At 36.4% G+C, this 22,453-nt stretch overlaps 1 protein-coding gene across 4 annotated transcripts in view; it reads left to right on the plus strand.

Annotated features, from left to right (window-relative positions):
* SWT1 (SWT1 RNA endoribonuclease homolog) overlaps nucleotides 1-22,453 on the plus strand; it is a 142,315-nt gene that overhangs the window by 112,198 nt on the left and 7,664 nt on the right. For all 4 annotated transcript variants that reach the window (XM_036754557.1, XM_036754558.1, XM_036754559.1 and 1 more), the window contains 2 exons: nucleotides 3,495-3,561; nucleotides 11,245-11,309. In XM_036754557.1, coding sequence (XP_036610452.1) covers nucleotides 3,495-3,561; nucleotides 11,245-11,309 — 132 coding nt within the window. The remainder of the gene's footprint in view (nucleotides 1-3,494; nucleotides 3,562-11,244; nucleotides 11,310-22,453) is intronic.

Below are 22,453 nucleotides of genomic sequence, written 5' to 3' on the forward strand. Positions count from 1 at the left end.
AGAATCAACATTTTCCCAGACCTGTCTCAGCAAACACAATGAGCACTAATTAGCCCAAACTTAGAATTTCTTTTACTGTCTAATAAGATCTTGGTCTGGGTAAATCTTTTAAGAGAGCTTTCTCACTCTGGTTGGTCTCTGGACGAGGAAGTAGAAAAGGGGAAGAATCTTGGTCATAATGCAATAATTAATTATTAAATACAAAAGAGAAATATTCATTTCTCACATATCCAACAACGAAATGAACTGCATTAGGCAGTAACGAACCCGTCTTTGAATATGTTCACTTAGAAGACAGAAGTTTATACATTTATTGAATGAATGATTAAACAACTCTGTGAGTGACTCTTCCTTTGTTTTCTGGTAGAGAAGGAAATTTTCCTTATGATAAAAGAATTAAATATTAACAGATTATAAAAAGTTAACTGTTTGGATGCCATTTGGAATCCTATATCCAGCGTTACCCTTGCTTTGTTGTTGTTATTGTTCAAGTAATATATTTCTCCATGAGTTAATATAATTTTCCAAGCTTTTCAGTCATGTTCGTGTTGAGCCTTTCATTAGAGGACTTTGTTGTCAAGTAAAGGAGAATCCTTGTATTTATTTGAATTTGGCTATGTCATCTTTCACTGTTAACTAGCTTTTTTTCTTTGTCCTGCGCAGTAATGGACAGAGAGCCAGCAGTACTTGAGTTCAAATCCTGTTTTAACCGACTAGCTTTATGACCATGAACAAGTCACTTATGATGAGGGCACAGTCTCTGGGAACCCCTTGGTTCCATCAAGCTCCTCCTTAGACTCCCTCATGGAGGCAAGATGGAGATTATATACACAAAGATTGTGGGAGGGATTGAGGGGTGGTCTGGGGTGACCAGAGGAGGGGTTTAGGGAGGACTTGAGGAGGAGTCTATTGGGACCCAGATGAGGTCAGACTCCAGGGTGGGAAATAGCTGAAGGCTACATGGAAATGACAGACAATAGAGGGCTAGGGTAACAGAGCTAGGGTATAGATATTTTGATCAGGATTAAGGATGGGAAACAGGATTAAGGGTGGGAAACAGCTGGACAATAGAGGGCTGGGCAAGGTAGGCAGTTGGGCCTAATGGTTATAGCCTCAGGCCAAGGCCAGGTCGAGTGGGAGGATCAAGGTAGGCATTTGGGTCTAATGGTTATAGCCTCAGGCCAAGGCCAGATCAAGTGGGAAGATTCAAGGAGAGTTCAAGGGTTCAAGGGGTTCCCAGAGACTGTGCCCTCATCAACTTACCCTCTGTGTTCTAGGCAGTCCTCTAAGACTCTTAAGTTGGAGAATTGAGAGATGGAATTTTCTTATCTAGTAGCTCTCTATCAATGAAATCACAGTTCTAGGCCCTACTAATGAGGGCACAGTCTCTGGGAACCCCCTTGAGTCTGGAGTGCGGTCTCTGGGAGCCCCCTTGAGCTGTCCCTGAATCTTCCGGCTGGATCTGGCCTTCCCCTAGGGCCACAAGCCTCACATTGTCCTTGGGCCCAGATCTCTCCCTCTATTGTTACTTTAGATATGCATGCCTTCAGTTACTTCCCAACCTTTGATATTCCTTCAGGAACTTCCTGCCCTTAATTCTATTCTCTTGGTTCCTGGACTCTGACCTCACCTGGTCCTCCTTAGACTTCCCCTCAAGACCCTCCCCTAAACCCCTCCTCTAGTCACCCCAGACCACCCCTCAATCCCTCCTACAATCTTTGTGTATATAATCTCTGTCTTGCCTCGATGAAGGTACTCAGATTCAATCTAATTCAGTACGTTGAATCTGGCCCGCTTGTGGAAACAGGTGTCACAGTGGGGGAAGGGGGGATTTCTTAAGACAGCCCATTATGGGGAATCCCTAATAAACTTTCTCTTTTCCCTTGGCTGAGAAGGCTTGAGTCGAATTCTTTCGGCAGGACCTGGTGCATCAATATTTTGGGGTGCCGAGCACCCCTCAACCTTTTACCTCTTCACTACTGCTGTCTGTCTGTCTTTCTTAATAGTAAAGAAGTATAATTTTGTGTGTGTTTTGGGGAAAATTTTTTAATGAAATAATGAAACTTTATCCAAGCTTTGAAACATGAAATGTGATATTTTATAGTTTGTTTATATTTTGAGAAATATTGTAGCATTGTAACTTATCTAGTTAATTTCATGTGGAAAAATACTTATGTTGTAATGTTGGTTTGATTTTCTGATTTCACAAGTTAAAACAGAATCCTCAATTAACAGTAACGTTTTAATAGAATAACACTATGTTAGGGTAAGCCCATTTGGTAATTTTTAATCTTTCCCCCCCAAACTCTTGTCTCCTCCTGACTTCCAATTACATATTAATTTTCTTGTTATTATCATGGACACCACTATGGTCCCAGTCACCCAGGCTCACAACTACTGTATCATCCTTGACTTTTTACTCTCATCCCATATTTCCAGTTTCTTGCCAAATCTTGCCATTTCTGTCTTGACATCTCTCATATATGTCCCTTTCTTTCCATTCATATGGCCACAATCCTGGCTCAGGCTTTCATCGTCTTTTGCCCTGAACTACTGTAATAGCTTTATACTTTTCTTCCTGTATCAGATCTCTTCCCACTTCATTCTATCTTTCACACAGCTCCAGGATGATTTTTCTATAACCCAGGTCTGACAGATCAATTTCCTGCTCACTGGGCTTCACTGGCTTCCTCTTAAGTTCAGGATTAAATATATTTTCCTCTGTTTGGCACGTAAAGCTCTTCACCTGGCCTTTTTAGCCTTCTGTATGCAGCTCCACGGCCCCCCTTGCAGTTCCTATAATAAGATATTCCATCTCTTACCTCCATGATTTTGCATTGTTTGTTCCCCATGTCTAGAATGCTCTACCCTCTCACCTCTGTTAATTTCCCTGGCTTCCTTCGAGACTCAGCTCCATTCTGACCTCCTTCAATAAGCTTTTACTGCTTCCTCCAACTGCTAATGCATTCCCATTTCAGATGACCTTCATCTACTCTGTATGTGTATGTATGTATACATATATATTGTGTGTACTTAGTAACATGTTGTCTCCTTTGCTAGAAAGTATACTTCTTGAGGGCAAGGACTTTTTTTGTCTTACTGACTGACTGATTTGATTGATAGATGAAGAAAGTTCATAATTATACAGAGGGTAGAAATAGATATATTATTGAACTTAGAGTCAGGAGTGATTGATTTCAGATTCCACCTCTGATCATGGTCAAGTCAGTTAACTTCTCTGAGCCTCAGTTTCCTCATTTGTAGATTGATAATGGATATTCGTGATATTTAATAGTATTTTTGTGTGGCCTAAATGACATTGTGTTTATAAAATGCTTAATAAATTGTAAAGTGGTAAATAAATAAAAGTTAATACTGCTTTCAAGAAAATATCATTGCGGTTACCGTAGAACTGTACTGTTTGCAGCCATGTTTGACAGAACCTGTAGAATATCCTTTAGAGAAATTACTAATTTTGTTTTTCCCCATTTCAGGATTTTGGCCCCACACAGTTGTTATCAAGATATTGAGACACTTTATAACTTCCTAGTGACTAATGAGGTATGAGAGATTATATTTTTATATCTTTTCCAAAACAAATGGCTTTAATGTGAAATGAAAACAAAAAAATAATTTTTAGATTGTGGATATCATTGATAGAAAGAGGAACACTGATGGATTTGAAAGAGTATTTTCCTAGGAATTAAAAGAATTTTTAATTAAAAGACTTGTTTGGGGACTTTTGCTAACCAGCTGTGTGATCTTGGGTAGGCCACTTATTTATGCCTCAGTTTTCTTATCTGTAAAATGAGAAAGATGGATTAGATTATTTCTGAGGTCCTTTCTAGCTTTGAAATGATTTTTAAAATGCAATAAAAGCAAATAAATGTATTCTAATATTAATTTAAAATTTTATTACTTTGAGTGTATGATGCTTCAGTAGCCTTTATTTAATCATCAGTCATAAAACTCCCACCTTCACTGCTTTCTTACTAGGATATACATTGGAGCCTTCAATATAACACAATTAATTTTCTTTAGTAGAATTTTTTTGTATATGTTGATTTATCCTAAAGGTTTGAGTTACTAGAAATTCCAGAGGGACATAATAATATTTTATGGTCTCACCTTTAAGAGCAGCACAGACCCTGAGAATAACATTACAGTGAAAATCCAGAGTGTTGTTTGAGTTTTCCCCCCAGAGTGTTTCTTGTTTATTTACATGCTTTCTTTTTCATTTTTTGTTCTAGGTACGCTTTATATCGGTTTTTTATTTCTCTTTGCTTAAAGGTAGCCTAGGTTGCCTTTGTATTCTAACATTCCAAATTTGTAATCATGATTCACTTTTTGAAAAGAATTCTGTGCAAGAGTGATAATAAAATGGTAGGCTTCTGCATAATTTATAGTAATTTTGATTCCTTCATAAATACATTTAGGTCATGTTGATAGAGTTAGAGCTAGGATTCAAACCAAGGTCTCTAAATTTAGAATCTACTATTTTTCCATTGTGTTATGGTGTCTCAATAAATACTTGGCATCATTTTCCACTCCTCATGAAAGTATCATTAAGATTACATATTTAATTTATTGACAAATCTTGTCATTCTTACCTTTATGATATCACTCATGTACACTCCTTTCTCTCCACTTATGTTGCTGCTACCATCCTAATTTGAGTGTTCAGTGCCTCTATCTTTAACTCTTGTAATAGCCTTCTAATTGATCTCCCTGTCTCAAATCTTTCCCAATTTCATTCCATCCTTACTTAGCTGCCAATATGAGTTTTCTAAAGTGTAGATCTCCAAACTCAGTGAGCTTTAGAGGCATCTTGTCACCTGTAGGATCGTATATAAAATCTACTATTTGGCATTTGAAGCTCTTCATAACCTGGCCCTTTCCTATGTTTATAGTCTTCTTACATTTTGCTATCTTTTATGCAGTCTGTGATCTAGCTACTCTGGACTTTTTGCTATTCTTTGAACTCACACTATAATAATTTGCCTCCTCACCTCCACCTCTTAATATCCCTTCCTTCCTTTAAAACTTAGGTCAAATCTGATCTTCTATAGGAAACCTTTCCTTTCCTCAGCAGTTGCCTCTCTCTCCTTCCTTCTTCCCTCCCTCCCTCTCCAACACCTTCCATCTGTTCCGTATTTAGTTTTTATGTACTTATTTACATGTAGTCTCCATTAGAAGATGAGCTTCTTGAGGACAGGGACTATTTTAGTCTTTGTATTCCCAGTACTTACTTCAATGCCTGACACATAGAAGAAACTTAAATTCTTGTTGACCAACTGACAAATTAAGTCAAAATCATATGTGCTACTCTATAACAATATCTAATACTTGATATTCATAATGTAAACTCATATTCCACAAGCCAGACATGAAAATAAATCCTGTTAATATCATAGAGTCTTAATGCTGTAAGAGACCTTAGAGACCATTTCATCTAATCCCTCCCAAAATTTAACTATAGCATCCCCAAATTTGTAATTACACTGAACATATTTCCTAACAATTTCATTTTGTAGCAGAAATGAAATTTCTATTATGTTTGAAAATGCCAAGTGCATATTTTAACCTAGCTATGTCCTTTGTGACCTTATAGATGTGATAGTTAACATCACATAAGTGATAACTAATAAAAACAGTGAAATAGGACATTTCTGGTTAGACTATACTGATTTTTACATTAATTTGGGTAGTGTGTTTTGGGTTTTTCTGAATAATGAATTAACCTGCAACTCAGTCGTGCTGTTTTTAGAGTATTTCTTTGGACACTTACAAGTTCAAGGAATCATTTCATATTTGAATTATATTAGATGCATATTTATTTCTTTAACTTATTTTTACAAACAGTTGTCAGACATTTTCCATAAAAGGCAGCTGGTGAAGAACAAATTAATTTCCTTTGTCCTGAAGCCTATCATCTATACTCTGTTGGTATTTGGTGATCTCAGTTTGGGTACTTAGTGGATGTTGGCATTTGGGGCAACACTGAAAACATCACTGGTCCTTAATTCAAGGATAAAACACACAAAGGAGTAGGGACTGGAATTGTTGTGGATTGTTATTGGCTTGACCTTGAATGTCAGTAGAGCAGGAAGGCAAGTACCATTGTGCTTTGAATTGTAGAGAACTATTTGTTTTCTGAAAGGTTTTAGCCCAGAAGTTACTTATCAAATTGCAAAGAAAACATCCTGCATCAGTCTCATTTGTTCTTCATTTCATAAGATTATAGATTTATAGCTAAAATGCACATTAAAAGCCATCAAGTGCAACCCTCTCATTTTATACAGGTGGGCTGAGAGGCCAACTAGAGGACTCAAGTGACATTTCTCAGTATTAAGTCATTAACGTCATGATATATTTGAAAATAGACTATTTGTTCATAAGATCAGAGATCTAGTGCTGGAAAGGACCGTAGAGACCATCTAATACAACCCCCTCTTTTTCTTTAATATTTTTTAAACTAACAAGTGTCTATTCTCTCTCTTTCCCACCTTCCCCCTCAACTGAAAGAAAAAAAAAACCTTTGTAATAAATATTCATAGTCAGATAAAACAAATTCCCTTATTGACCATGTCCAAAAATGTGCTTCCTATTCTACTTATTTAGTCCATCTCCTCTCTGTTGTGATGTGAATATTCTTCATCATCAGTTCTCTGGAATCATGGTTGAGTCATTGTGTTGATGAGAGTTCTTTAGTATTTCAGAATTGGTAATTTTTATGTTGTGGTTATGTATAAATTGTTCTCCTGGATCTGTTCATTTCAGTCTTCATCAGTTTATACAAGTCTTCCAAGGTTTCTTTGAAACTGTTCCTTTGGTCATTTCTTATGGTAAAATAGTATTCCCTTGTATTCTGTACTGTAATTTCTTCAGCTATTCTGCAGTTGATGGGCACCTTCTTAGTTTAAAGTTATTTGCCACCGTGAGAATAGCTGCTAGAAACATTTTCACATATTTCATTCGTACTTCTTTTGGTGTCTTTGAGAGTATAGACCTAGTAGTTGTATCTCTGGGTCCACTGGGTATGCACAATTTAGTAACTTTTGGGGCATAGCTCTAAATCATTTTCTGGAATGGATGGACTAATGTACAGTATGGTTCCACCAACAGTGCATTACTATGCCTGTTTTCCTAAAACCCCTCCAATTTTTGTCATTTTGTTTTTTTTGTCAGGGTTGATAATGGTGTGAGGTATAACCCCAGAGTTACTTTAATTTGCATTTTCTATTAGTGATCTGGAGCATTTCATTTAGAAATTGATAGGTTTGATTTATGCCCTTGAGAACTGCCTGTTAATATCCTTTGATTATTGATCAGTTGGAACACTCTTAATTTTTAAAAAAAAGATCAGGAAACTGAGACTGGGGGAAGCTGCATGAGTTGCCTAAGGTCAAGTAAGTATCAAGTGTAAGGAAGAATTTGAAGCCAGCTTCGATGTGACCCTGGGCAAGTCACTTAAGCCTATTTGCTTCTGTTTCTTCATTTGTAAAATGATCTGGAGAAGGAAATGGCAAACCACTCCAGTATCTTTGCTAAGAAAACCCCAAGAGGGTCTTGAAAAGTTACTGGACAATAACAACATTTTATCCATTTATAGAAATTCCAGAGCAGAAGTGTCAAACGTGAACAACACTCCTGAGTGAGGCTCAGGTTGGAGCCAGATTAAAATGTAATTGGGAAACATTCAACAAAATACATAAAAATACAATAGAATGTAGATAATGTTAACAAATGGTTTTCTAAGTCAGTGTGTGGTCCACTGGGATCCTTATGTAAATATGGTTTAGTGACTCTCATTTCTATTTGTTGGACACCAACGCTCTGGAGAATAAAATATATTTTACCTGAGCATACCATGACATTTTTGCAGAAAGCTATTTGCCTTCATAGAAGACATGATCTGCTGTGGAGGTATTTTTTGTTTTTAAAAGAAAGTACTTTACTCTTTACCATATTAACATCTCCTTGGGCATCTTTTTTAATTGAAAGTCAGACAAAATAAAACATAAAATAATTGTCAGAAATATCAAAATGTCTAGTTAATTTGGACTCTGAGAATTTATGATTACTTAAGCACCATATTAAGTAAAGAGAGGGGCAATGCGATATGGTGGATGGAGAGTTAGCCCCAAAGCCAGAGAGACCCGGATTTAAATTATGCTTTTTGATACAGACTACCTGTGTGATTCTGGGCAAATCACTTAACCTCTCAGTTCTCTAGGAAATGTTTTAATGCTATAAGTTGTAGAAAAAGTTCTAATTCAAGTTGGTAAAAGGAATTTCCTCCTTTGGGAGACGACTATGCCAATGAAATTACAAGTCTAATCCTGATCCCATATTAAGTAAGAAGTTCAAAATATTTTCTTCCTCTGTGAATTTTTGAAGGCTTCAACACAAATAAAATTAATTCAACCTAAAATCAGTAGCCTTTTCAAACTAAGGACTTAAGAAATCATGAATTTCTCCAAACGCCTGCAACTTTAGTCTAATAATTTTGTATTTTAAAGGACTTTTATATCATCACATAGACATCATTAATTTTATTAACCAACTTAATGTGACTCATTAATACCTAGTTATATTTTATGTGCCAAATATACTTTACTTGATAGTAACAAAAGTACATTAAACTTTTTAAAAAATTCTACAAATCAGACTTTTCATTAAGACAGACTAGCCATTTTCCCTGTTTCTCAGAATTACTGAAGTTTTCTTGTGGTATTAAATGAATTTTAGCAATAATTACAATTATACATTAAAATATAAATCTTATCAATAAACAATTCATCTGTACTATTAAACTCATCCACAGAATTCCACCTTCCAGTGCCTCATTACAGTATTAAGCCTGAATTTTTCTAGTCTATACCAGCAAAAGAGAAACTCTGATGGATCTTACCAAACAAGAAAAGTTGAGAGTATAATTCCTGTGATCAGTCAGCCAAACTAAATGTAGAGATTTTCATTGCTAAATTGGCCACAGAATAATGAATTTTTTGGCCATCTTAACTCATGAAGACTATCCAGTAAGGCCCCAGGTGGTGCTGATTAGTATTAGTAAAGGGAGTACTCAACAATGATCAAGATGTGGATCCTTGGCTGTTATAATGTCAGAATCAGTGTTTCACAGAACTTCAGAGGAAGCCATATCTGAAAAAGAATCCTTTCTACAACATACCAGACAAGGGATCATCTAGCTTTAGTCTGAAGATCTTCAGGGAGGAGAACCCACTGTCTTCTGAGTCAGCCCATTCCATTTTTGCATAAGCTCTACTTATAAAGAAAGGATTTTTCCCTGACAACATACCTAAGCTTTCTTCTTTTCAACTTCTACCCCATTAGTACTAGTTCTTTCCTTTGAGGCCATGAAGAAGTGGTGTAGTCCATCTTTCAGGTAACAATCTTTCAGATACTTGAAACGAATATTCATATTCTCACTGAGTATTCTCACAGTTAAATTTCCCTAGTTTTATTAATACATTGTCCTCTCATTGACCCCCTCTCCTTCCTGACTGCTTTCCTCCAGAAACTCTCTGATTTATCAGTGTCCTTCCTATGTAGTTCTCAGAACTGAACACAATATTCTAATAATTGTGTTGTAACAAAGGCAGAATGGAATGGTACGATCACCTTACAGTTTCTGAAAGTTATGCCTTTCTTAATGTAGCCTAAGATTGTGTTACTTCTCTTGGTTGCCATATCACATCATTAGTTCACATTAAATTTGCAGTCCATTAGAACCTGAGGTCATTTTCAGATGAATTGCTGTTTAGTCATGTACACACACCAATCTTCTACTTAGGAAGCAGATTATTTGAACCCAGGCATAAGACTTTAAATTTTATAAAATTCAGCCCAGTGTTTTATTCTGTCAATATAATTCTTAATGTTGACTGTCATCCAGCTTGTTCGCTGTCCCTCCCAGCATTGTGTCATCTACAGTCTTGATAATCATGCCATCTGTGTCTTTACCCAAGTCATTGTTAAAAATATTCAATAACACATGATCAGAGAACTCCGTTGAAGGCTTCCTTCCATGCCATTTGGCTAATTCCAGATCAACTTAATTGAGCTGTCATCTGGCCCACATCTCTCATCCCTTCTACAAGAGTAACATGAGAGACTTTTAAAAATATTTTGCTAAAATCTAGGTAAAATTATATCTATAGCAGTCTCCTGAATACTACTATAGTCACCATGACAAAAAAGAAAAATTTATCAGACTGGTATCATGTGATCTTGATGAAAGCTTGTTGGCTTTTTGTTATCATCATTTCCTTTTCTAGATGTTCAGTAACGATGTGGTTTAGAATTTTGCTCAGAATCAGAGTCAAGGTCACTGGCCTAGAATTTGCAAGCCTTATTCCTCTTCTCTCTTTGAAAAATGGGATAGCATTTGAACCAGTAGTAGCTTTCCAGCTCTCCACAGTCTTTCAGAGATTACTGGCAATAGCTCAACAGTCACACCTGCTAGTTCTTATCATAGGATGTAGTTCATCTGGGCCAGTAAATTAGGGCCACTGACTGCATCAGTTAGAATAAGGGCTCTCTGAGTTCAAGTTTAAAAATGAGGAAACTTGATCACTTTCTCCTGTTCACTTTAATTCCTTTATTTATTGGCAAATGTCTCTTCAAATGAATGATCATTCATTTGTTTTCAACCCAGTGTTTTCACTAGAAAGAGTAAAAAGAAACCTACATATAAGACTTGTGTGTGCAAAAGAGATTTATAAAAGGATATCCTTTCCAGCCAGCTAGAGATTGGAGTGGGATCTTGTAGGCCACTAATCTATTTCAGTTTGAGGTGATGGTGTGGCAGTGCTAATGTTGGCTTCTCTGCTTTCCCCGTAAGTACAGGAAAGGCTTCATTTCTGATGTATGTTAGAAATGCTCTTTCATTTTTAGAGGTTCAAGGATAGTCATTTGTGGAGATCAAGGTGCTGTCAGCCACCTTTATTTCCAGAGCTGTGCTTTGGAATCGTTGAGCTCACTAATTGGTTGGGGAGAATGAGTGAGACTGGAATGTTTCCTAATTTGCTCAGGGTTAGCTAATATGAAGGATATGGAGGGTTTTCTCTGTGATGCTAGGTGTGTTTAGTAATTTTTATTGAATATCCAGATATTTTAAATCCTCCCACCTCAGAGCATTAGGCGGTTCTAATTGTGTTCTCACTAGTCATTTGATATAGTGTGCAATTTTAATAATCATGCTTTTGCTCTTTTCATTAGGCCAATAGCTGTATCAGTTTTACTGCCCAGGAACTTTACGAGTGTGTGTCACAGGCTGAGTATCGGTAAGTCATCTGTGGTATAAATTTGTAATCAGAGTAAGCCTGCTGGGAGTAAAAGTTAGTTGGAGCAGCTGTAGTTTTCAATTTACCTTGAGCTGCTGTGATTTTAGACTGTTCTCATCTTATATTTAATTAGTCATTTCCTTGCTTTCCTCTAAGTCCAGAAGTTGATAGGTCTGTTTTGTAATGAATAATTGACCTTGATAGAAAACACTGAATAATAAAGATTAAGCAGTTGTCAGATCAGTATCACATAGTTTTTGCTTTCATTTTATAGTTGGTTCTAGTGTTTCTGCATTCTAATCATTTGTACCTAAATTTTCATATAGGCTTGGAAGCCACTAAGGATGAGTCACTGTTTTCCTTGAAATGGTGCTTCCTTCTGTACAATATATTCTGCTCACTGATTCTGTTCACTCCCTTTTTAAAAACTAACTGAGGCAGTTTCTAAGATACTTATAGCCTGTAGAACCAAGACACCAATTCTTGACTTGAAAAATTGAAAATACTTTATTTAAACATTTTTCTTTCCATCTAAGACACAACTGAATAGTGTTCTTACAAAAGAAAGTTAAGGCCTTTTGTTTCTTCCTTATGTTATTAGTTTGGATCTGTTAAATGCCTAGATTCTGAAGTAATACAAATTACAACTATCACTCGTGTTTATATGGCAATTTACACCTTAAAGGCACACTTTGCTCACAGGACCTATATGGATGTTGGTTGGCACAAAAAATACTAATTTTACTGATGAGGAAAGTGATGCCTAGAGAGATTAAGTGACTTGACTAGGGGTTGTACCTCTGGAGCTTAATCTAGGGAGTTCTGGTTACAAAGAGAAAGGTAAGAACGTGTTACATCAGTTCTGACTTAATTAAAGGGTGAATTTAGGGAGAGGTGTTACTGCCATGTAATGAATGCGGAGCATTCTTAAGGCCTATTAATTGTTGAAAGGCAGTTTCGTGTAGTGGATAGAATTGACCTTGGAGCCAGGAAGATCTGAGTTCAATTCTTGCTGGTTATACATGCTTGCTTTGTGACCCTGGGTAAGTCACTTAAACCTCTCAGTTCCCTTGGCAACTCTCTTACACTATAAGTTGCATATAAGGTGCTGGCCTGCATTGGTAGAGGGAGTTTCCTCACGTGGGAATTCCTTGTACTAATGACATCTCAAGTTTAGTCCCTGTCCCCCATTTATTTAAAGTATTATTTTATGCTTTCTTACCTGAGGGGAAAAAAGAAAGAAATAAAGAATAAATATAATTGACATTTTCCTTTTTCTTAGGAAATAAATTTTATTCTCTGGCATTTTAGTATTATGGGTCCCTGATTTGTCTTCCTTTAATTTGGCTTTTTATTTATATGAAAATGTAGCTGAAACTGTATGAGTGGACACAATGGCAAAATTAAATGAAAGCTGCTTTGATAAAATGTAGGCTAATAAAACATGAATCTGATGATTTCAAGCCATCATAGTGACAAAAACACATAATCTTTTTTACATAATATAGTTTATTCATTAGAATCCTGACTACAAGTTACCAACTTTCAATCCTAGGTAGTATGAAAGTAATTTTCCGCTATTACATAGCTTAGTGGAAAGAATATTCTTTTATGAACCTGCAACCCATCTGTCTTTCTATATAGATATATATTTAGGGGTTTGTGGGTTTGGGTTCATATGGAAAAGCATAATGTGTCTTCTAGTTATTATATCATTTCTGAAGCTCATAAAAATATGTTAGATGGTTCTCTGCCAAGTAAAATTACAAGCAATTCAGATTAAAAGAGAAATTCCTTAAAGGAAAGGCAGCTCTCTCCAACATGTTTAAAATATTGGAGTGTAGTTTCCTTTTTTACTGTCTTTTTGCATTTATGAATTTTTTTTTTAATACTGGCTGTATTTTTAGGGTAACAGTCACCCATTTTTTTTTAATTGCTAATTGCTAGGCTGTGTAAGCTGTAGCATTTGCTAACAAGTAGACTACTGGACTAGAGACTATTGGGACTGGGATGTTAGGGTGGGGAGGAGGGTGTGTGTGTGTGTGCATGCGTGTGTGTGTACGCATACGTGTATGTACATGTGCATACACTGTTGGTCTTGGAAAAAATTTGAATAATGCCTAGGTTCTGTGTGAGACAGCCCTGATGCTGTTTAGAAGCAATTAGATTTTATGGCACCACTTCCACTTTACATAGTTTTTGATAGACTATAAATTCAACTTCCTGTGTCAGTTTCAGATAGACTCCATCTTTCAGTTTCTCTACTAGGACTTCAAAAGATGAAGATCCTTTAATTCCCCTTTTCCTTACTTGATAGGGCCAAATATGTTTGATAGATGAGGTTGACAACCTCCCCCCCTTTTTTAAAAAAGAATTTTAATAGAGAAATATTAGTGCCTGCCAGTTTCTCTGTGATCCAGTGGGGGAAGCAGAAATAGATTGCATTTAACTGGCATACATATTTCTTCCTTGGGAATGTTAAAGCAAATAGTTATTTAAAATGCTTGAGTTTTTAGTTTTTATGTTTCTTGTCTCCAGAATTGACTGTAAAGGAGGGAATTATCAATGTGGAAACCAGACATCTGTAGAAAGGCCTTTGTTTTAATGATGTAAGGAGGTTATGAGTGCCTGGATTGGCGGGGGGAGCCGTGATGGGGACTGTGTATACAACATGATACAGCAGAAAGATAATGGTTCAGGTTGAAAGTATCCTTGATTAAAACTTGCACTTAGTTAGAGCAAGGGACAAAACAGAAAATCTCATTACATGGTTATAATTCAGGTTGACTTTTAAAATCGCTTGCAGTCAAACTCCTTTAAGTTTTTTCAGTTCTTATTAGAGGGAGACTTGCTTACCCACTCCTTTCCCAAGGTCATATGGGAATTTTATTCAGAAGCCTAGGATGGTGCATTAGCCAGTCTTAGCTATTATAAAAAGGAAGTAGAAAAACAGAATAAATTTTCATTGTCTGTTGTTCCAGTTTTAATTTTTTCAGAAAACCTAAAAGGCGCAGTCATTTTTCAGTATGAGTTAAATAATAGTTTGTGACATCAAGTTCAAAAAGTACCTGGCAATGCCAAATAATCTTCCGCCTCAGGCCAAGTGTATACAAACCATGCTGCCATTCTCTCATTAAGAATGCTTTTGGAACTGTGCTTGTTTTGTGAGGATGGGGACTTGCTCAGTAGTGTCCTCAAGATGAGACTAGACTGAGTTCCTGGTCTGTAACACAGAGCCTCCAAGACATAGCTTTGGAATAATGACCCAAATATACTGTAGAGGACTTGGATTTTTTCATTTTTAAAAGCATGTTACATGATATATAAATAATAAAGTAAATTTTGAACATCAAAAGCACTTCAGGTGAAAGGATTTAGTCAGAAATAGCCCTTGCATGTACACAAATATGCATCTCCATCCCTTTAGGAAGAATTTTAGGGACTCTACATCAAATAGTGGAAGCTTTGACTGTTTTTTTAATCAGTATTGTTGTTTAGATAAAGCTGAACTGGTAAATACAGTCAAACATCTAGCAAGATGGATTTTTTTTTTCAATTGATTCAGTCAAACCAGTCATTTGTTTTGATTTTTGTCTCTACAGCCAAATCAAGACTGAGGCTTTTAACTGGATTATTCAGGGAAAGACACATTTTTATCACTTGTTTCAATACAGTGTATTCAGTTTTCCTCTTGCCTAATTAATATCTTTGTAGAGTTATGCATATAATGAGCAAAAAGTATTTCTGTATTGACTGAATTATTTGGATAATTGCTTCTGTCTTTTGACTTTTGCTGTGGAACCAGTCTGTGAACATAAATGTTCATAGTTTGATTGTATGCCCTACATTCTCTAATTTATCTTTGAAAATAGGTTGATGGTGATAGAGGGCACATCCAGTAGTAAAACTATTCTTGATCTTAATTTAGATGCTTTTTAGAAAAACACCTTGATAAGGCAGATAAAGGTCTAGATTAGGGAAAACTAAGATGATGGAACAAAAAGCTTTACTAAAGAGTTACACTATGTAACTCTGTAACTTGGTATTCATTGTGGTTTTGTCTCAGGGTCTGCTAGTGAAATGAGAGTTGATTTTGTTTTTTTATACAATAGAGTTTTAAGTTCCTTCAAAACAAGGAATGTTTCATTGTTGCATTTGTATCCCCAACACCTAGTGTAGTATTGGGCATGTAGTAGGTATTTAATAAATGCTTGGAATTGGTTTGCCTGCTTCCTTTTTCCTACTTCTTTTTTCAGACATACTTACATTGCTTGTTTATAATCATAGCAGTGCCTGACACATAGAAAGGGTTTTTTAAAATGCTTTATCATAACGTTCAAAGGAAATATCTTCAAAATTATCTTTAAAAAATAAAAACAAAACTATACCCTTAACATATGTACCACATTTCTAAAAAAAAGTTTGTTTTGTTTACTTTGAATTAGGAAGAAAGTTATAGTGGGAATGTGGGATGAGGAGACAAATAAATAGAAATAAAATAGAAAATAAAAATTAAAATGTAAATGTGGACCTAAGTTGGCCTTTTTGGGCCACTTTGGCCTTTTTTGGTAGTTAACCATTAAGTTTTGGTTAAGGCAATAATTATGTACACCAATATATTTAAACAACTCTAAAAATTTGTGGCTTTCCTTCCATTAGTCTTAGTAGTTTGTATAAGATAGCTAATATAGTAAGTAATGTGTTACATTTTCTCACTCTGTTATCTGTACTCTCTTGTTTCGAATAAATCAGAGCAGACCAGGACTGACAGATTGGCATAGTAGCCCAATCTTTGAAGCTAGAGATATAACAGACACAGTTATTCACAGTACATAGTTCAGTGATTGGCCCTGAGCCCCAGTCACATTCTAAGTTAATTCAGTCTGCTGACTGAAATGTTGTCCATAGTGTGAATATAATGAGAGTACATATTTTGGTGGATTCTAAAAGTGACAGAGTTTTAGCATTGAATTTCCCATTTGATTCTTTAACATCAAGCTTCATTTGTAATAATAGTAAACTGCATTTTCTACTTAATCCTAATGAATGTATTGTTTCAGAGGTAATGCTGTATAGCAGAGTGCTAGACTTGGAGTCAGATATACCTGGAATAAAATCCTGCCTGTGATACTTATTAAGTTTTATGACCTCGGAAACATCACTTGTGTGTCTTAGGTAAACCCCTAGGACATAAACACGAAGTCATAAATTGTGAATTAGCATACCATAAGTACCTCACGGATTCTTCAGGACACTTATTTCTGCCAAAAGTAGAAATAAATTAGATACTCGTTTTTTTTGAGATTTTTAAGATCTCCTAAAGAATTGCATTTCTTTGAAGCAGAAGAGCCAAGAAGGATACTTCAAGTATGGATACTTCAGCAAAAAGCAATGGTGTGTCATTCTTTCTAGAATAGTCTAAGATCCTCAGGAAAGCAGTCAAAGCCTTTCACAATCTGACTTCAGCCTTCAGCCTTTCATATCGTTTCCTATCTCCCACTATATTCCAGAAAGACTTTTTCTTCAGATTTTGTCTGAATCCTGCCTTTCTTTCTAGGTACAACATAAAGTCTGTGAAACCTTCCACAACCAGTCCAGGTTACCAATGGTCTCTACCTCTGTATTTACAGAATTGGTCTATACCACTCATTTGTTACATGCTTCCTTGTAATTTTCCAAAAAATATTTATAGAGCCTGTCTCTCATCCTGAATTGTAATTTTCTTGAAGACAGTGACCATATCCTTTTGCCTTGCTATATCTCCCATGATGTTTTTTTCCCTTCCTCTGTGCATATTCCTCCATAAAGTCCTGTTCCAAAGCCTTATTTACAATTGGAGGGAGAACTCATATCAGTGAGACCACAGATTGTGAAGTATCCAAGAATGTTCTCAGTAAGTATCTATTGAGAGCTCTGCCACAAAATGTTGGAATGATGTTTCATCCTTGAACCTGAGATAATAATCATAGGATCGTATGTTTGCATCTAGTAATATTTTATTAGCTTATCTGGTCCAACTACGTCATTACAAAGAAGAGGAAACTGAGCCCCAGAGAGATCCTGCTTGAGATCACAGACATAGCAGAACTGAGATTTGAACACAGGTCCTCTGTACCACACAAACTAGTAGAATATACAGAATATCGAATTTGGAGTCAGAAGCTGGTCTGCATTTGGGTCTGAACTGTACCCTGCCATTTATTAGCTGTGTGACTATAGGCAAGTTATTAAACTTCATCTGTAAAATGGGGATAGCAATATTTGAATGATCTTTCATATAGTTGTTTGAGCTAAATGTGATCATCAACATAAGTGCTTTATAATACTTACTTGATGAATGTGTAACTCCATTGGTGTAGGTGCTTCTTACCCCGCTGCAGATCACAGGTCTCTAAGCTAGCAACTTCAAAGTAGCTATGGCTGAAAATATTATCACCCTATGACTTACCTGCGTTTGCACCTCTCTAAACTCAGCTAGGTTGATCCTTAGACAACAGATGTTTAGTTTATCACCAGACCATTACCTGAAGCCTTTCAAGTTTTATAAGACATATCAGAACTTATTGCACTGGCAGCATAGCCTTTAAGAACTCATGGTCACCTATAAACCACATGAAATATGAGTAAGCCATTAGGGGCAACTTTATACAGTGATATGTAATTATCAGTTATTATCATTTATTCTGAAAGCTTCTTGACCTGAGTTCTGCTCTGATGCAAATAATGCCAGAGAGTAAAGTTCTGCCATGGGAGAAATGCTTTTTATGTGACATGGTGCTGGTAACAGACTGTTTGCTTTTCATGAACCAATCTGGCTGATTGTGAAGAAGCTCATCCCTGGTAGGATGACCACTTGGTGATGAATTTTTTGGTCATGATAATACATGAAACAAATGACAATACAAAATAGCTCTCAGTCCTTTGTGGCCCTCCCCCTCTGTTTCTCCAGTGATAGTGGCAGAGTAGAAGAAAAGGAATCTAGGGATACCAGTGATCTTAAAGTTTTTAAACCATCTATTGAAATGAAGTCCAACAAAATGGAAAGACAACTCACAGATTCTCCTTGGAGAAGCAGATAAAAGGAGTTAGTAGAGTTATTCTTATGCCCTTATCCAAAGGGCAGAAGAAACATTTCATGGCATACTTAGTCATATCATATTTCAGTGTTTGTGTTAAGCATGTTCAAAAAGACTGCTATCAATATATTGGTAGCCATCTAAAGATTTTACGCTGCCTTGGGGGCATCTGACTTTCTTTTGCTATTTTCTCTATATTAAACCAGAAGAGTAGGTTGGCAGGAGACTTTAGGTTTCCATCACATTCAAATTTTTCATGTACATCTCATGGGCTTTACCGGTCACATGATCAAACCATGTGACAATGAACTCAATTAACAAATAAGTTCAGTTGAATGTCCATTTTGCAGGGGGCTGGGAGTAATATACATTTGCAACACAACTTTACTCAATGGCGGAGACAACCAAGACAGTTTAACTACCCACATACTAACTGTGTTACACCTCACAGCATGATCAGACACACTTACTGCTGACTGTGAATCACAAGATAACAAAGGCCAGGTCCCTCTGAATACCAAATCAGTCATCTCCATTGATAACAGACTTCAAGGATCTTTATCGGGTAACATTTTGTAATGATTCCTGATACACATTTACTCACTTGCAAAGATGACCGGAACATTTTCATGACACTTTTTTTTAAAGCAACAAGCTAATGACAATAAAAACATCCCTCACTCATGAATGTTTAATATCCTATCTATTCAATTAAAAATCTTGCGGCAATCATTCCTGTGCCAATTAGCAAACGAAAGATGTGATACATTACCAAGCTTTCTCACAAGAATAATCAAGACATGTTATGATAGGATCTTGACTCAGTGGATTTCAAAGGAAACCTGAACAATACTAATGAACTAAGAAATACAAGATCCCACTGTGTAGCTAGCCCTCACTCTTAGAAAAACAATCTGCCTGTGTTCACACCTGGAGATAGACAGACAGTGTGGCATAGTCAGAGAGCCAGACTCAAAGCCTGGAAGACTGGATTGGACAATTTAATGTGCTGTAGAATATTTTTTAGATTAATTTTTTTCAATCATGTATAGTCAAGCAAAACAAATTTCCACATTAGCCATATCTAAAAGAGTGTGTGTGTGTGTGTGTGTGTATTTACATGTTTGTAATAGGATTTATTTTTCTTTCATTCTCAGGGTTTAGGGAGAGGCAATACAGAGAAGCTAGGTTTTTGTTACTGTACAAATTGTTGTGGTTCTATTCACTTCACTCCGCATCAGTTCATGAAAATCTTCCCAGATTTCGCTGAAATCATCCTCTTTATCATTACTTACAGGAAAATAACACTCCATCATATTTATACACCACAGTTTTTTTTGCCTTTTCCCAGCTGATGGGTACCCCCCTCAAATCCTAATTCCTTGCCACCAAAAAAAGAGCTATAAATATTTTGGTACATCCTTAGCTGGAATTTGTTTTCCCCAGGACTAATCTCTCTATAATCTATCCTCTAATTTCCCCATCTCTTTTCCCCATAATGTGAACTCTGTATATATGTGCATTCTTCCCTCCTTAGACCATTTCAAATGAGTGAGATTCAAGTGTCAATCCCTTCCATGCAACATTCACCTCCTTTTTTGTATAGACTTCTACTTGTGCACCCTAATTGTGAGATAATTTCCCTAACCCTTTTCTTCTCCTCCCCACTCAAGTGTATTCATCTTACCCTCCCTTTCTATCCTTCCATTTAGATTATTAAGTATTAAGAGAACTATTCTCAAGTCTTCTGTCTAATTAGACTCCTTCTATGATGCCTATTTTATGTTTCTCTAAATTCCTATTTGAATTTCAAAGTCTCTGAATGACTCTGGGTTTGTTTTGTTTGTTTTGTACAAGGTGCCCTGAATGGACCTCCTCTTCCCCTGGTCTATAGCCTCTCCTCTGCACTAAGGTGCTCTATGTGGCCCACTCCTAGTGAGACCCTGTTCCAAGTGTCCAAAGTTCTCTCTCTCTCCCTGCTCCAACCTGAGCTGCAAAAGTGACTTGCTGTGACTTTTTTTGGATTTAACAATCAAGATTTGGACTGGTTTGTTTTGTTGACCTGTTTGGAGGAGTTCTGAGGGGGAGCTCAGTGTACTTCGCCCTGCTACTCTGCCTTCTTGGAGATAAAGAATGTGGCTTTTAAAACTTTGGTCTTTCTCATTTCTTGATACTTAGTTTTTCCAACATATTTTTTGCTTTCCTTTTCTGTGTCCACCTTTATGTTGAAGTCACCAAGTATCACATAATATGTTGATTTGATTTAGAATTTCTTATCAGGCTCTCCGTAGACTCTCTCCTGCATCTTCTTTTCACTGACATTGAGTTTGGCTTAAGCTAGGGCAATTTTATTCTTAGCCTTCATTTTTAGTTTTTTTCATGTTAATTTTCACCCAGCAAGTCAAGTCAGCAAGCATTTATTAAGCACCTTCTGTGTGCCAGGTACTATGCTAGATGATGGCAATGTAAAGAGAAGGAAAAAACAGTCCCTGCCCCCAAACAGCTCATATTCTAATGGGGGTGGAGGGAGACAACATGTAAACAACTACATACACACAATATATAGACAGCATAAATTGGAAATAATCTCGGAGGGAAGGCACTAACATTAAGAGTGACTGGGAAAGATTTCTTGTAGAAGATAGCATTTTAGCTGAGACTTGAAGGAAGTTAGGCAGTAGAGATGAAAAGGGAACGTCAGAGGAGAAGTGTTTGAAAGGTAGAATCAACAGGTCTTGGCAACAGATTGAACGTGGTGGTGAGAGAGAACGAGTGACCAAAAAGTACATTTGAGTTGTGAGCCTCAGTGACGAGGAGGACAGTGCTGGTACTCTTGAGAGTAATAAGGTAATTAGGAAAGGGGAAGGTTTGGGGGAAAGAGAATAAATTCATTTTGGGATATGTTAAGTTTAATACATCAATGGGACATCTAGTTTGAAGTATCCAATAGTCAGTTGGAGATAGGAGATTAGAAGAGAGGCTAGGGCTGGTTAAACAGATCTGAAAATCATCTGCACTGAATACCTCCAAAATTAAATCTCATTGTGACAGGCATTACCGCAGAAACAACCGATTTTTGTTAGCTTTCAGTAATCTTTTTTGCCTTTTTGATCTTGTTTGAATTGAAAGGTTGTACCAAATTAGTCCAAAAAAAAAAACCTCTATGCATACAACATAATCTCTTTAAAAGAAGTATGTGTATGTGTTTGTGTGTGTGTGTGTGTGTGTGTGTATAATGTATGCATATTATGTCTATTCACATAAAAGTAACACTATATTATCTACTCAGATTTTCTTTTATATTTGAGGGAAAAGTGTGGTTTAAATTTGGACTGTATTTAAATGGTGGTATCTGACATAGAGGTGGCTAGGGCACAAACTATTCTAAGAACTAGAGAAAATCCTCTTTTTGGAAAGTTCTGACAATTCTATTTCCTGACAGTCTACAGCAGCCACTGAAGGCAGCCAGGGCCATCAACTAAGAACGAAATTCTAAGAGTTCTGTACATTTTTTTCTCCCATAGCATCTAGCACAGAACCTTGCACATTGATCGAGATATGTTTATTATAAAGATGAAAATAGACCATTTGCACCTTTCAGAACCAAACTCCTAGAAAGTCATCTACATTCATTGCTTACAGTTCTTCATCACCTATTCTCTTGTCAACCCTTAGCAAATCTTACTTCTCTTCACACCACTTAGATTGCTCTCTTCAAGGTTACCAACAATCTCTTAATTACTAGATATAATGACTTTTTCTCATTCCTACCCTATTTTACCTTTCTGTAGCTTTTGAGATTTTTTTTCCTTCCCTTGGCTTCCATGGCATTGCATTTTTCTGGTTCTTTACTTTTGATCCCACTCACACTTTTTAACTGAAACATTTATCTCCCACTTGCTAAATCTGGGTGTCCTGATTTGGAACTTTTTCAATTTCTTGTTCTCATCTACTCTCTATGATGATCTCTACATATATAACTTTATCATCTTTGCACCAATAGCTTCCCAATTCAACTCTATCAGTAAGCATCCAGGTGTTAATATTTTTCTTACATTTCTCTTTCAC

This window comes from Trichosurus vulpecula, chromosome 4, assembly GCF_011100635.1.
Source record: "Trichosurus vulpecula isolate mTriVul1 chromosome 4, mTriVul1.pri, whole genome shotgun sequence".
In the NCBI taxonomy this organism is placed as follows: Eukaryota; Metazoa; Chordata; class Mammalia; order Diprotodontia; family Phalangeridae; genus Trichosurus; species Trichosurus vulpecula.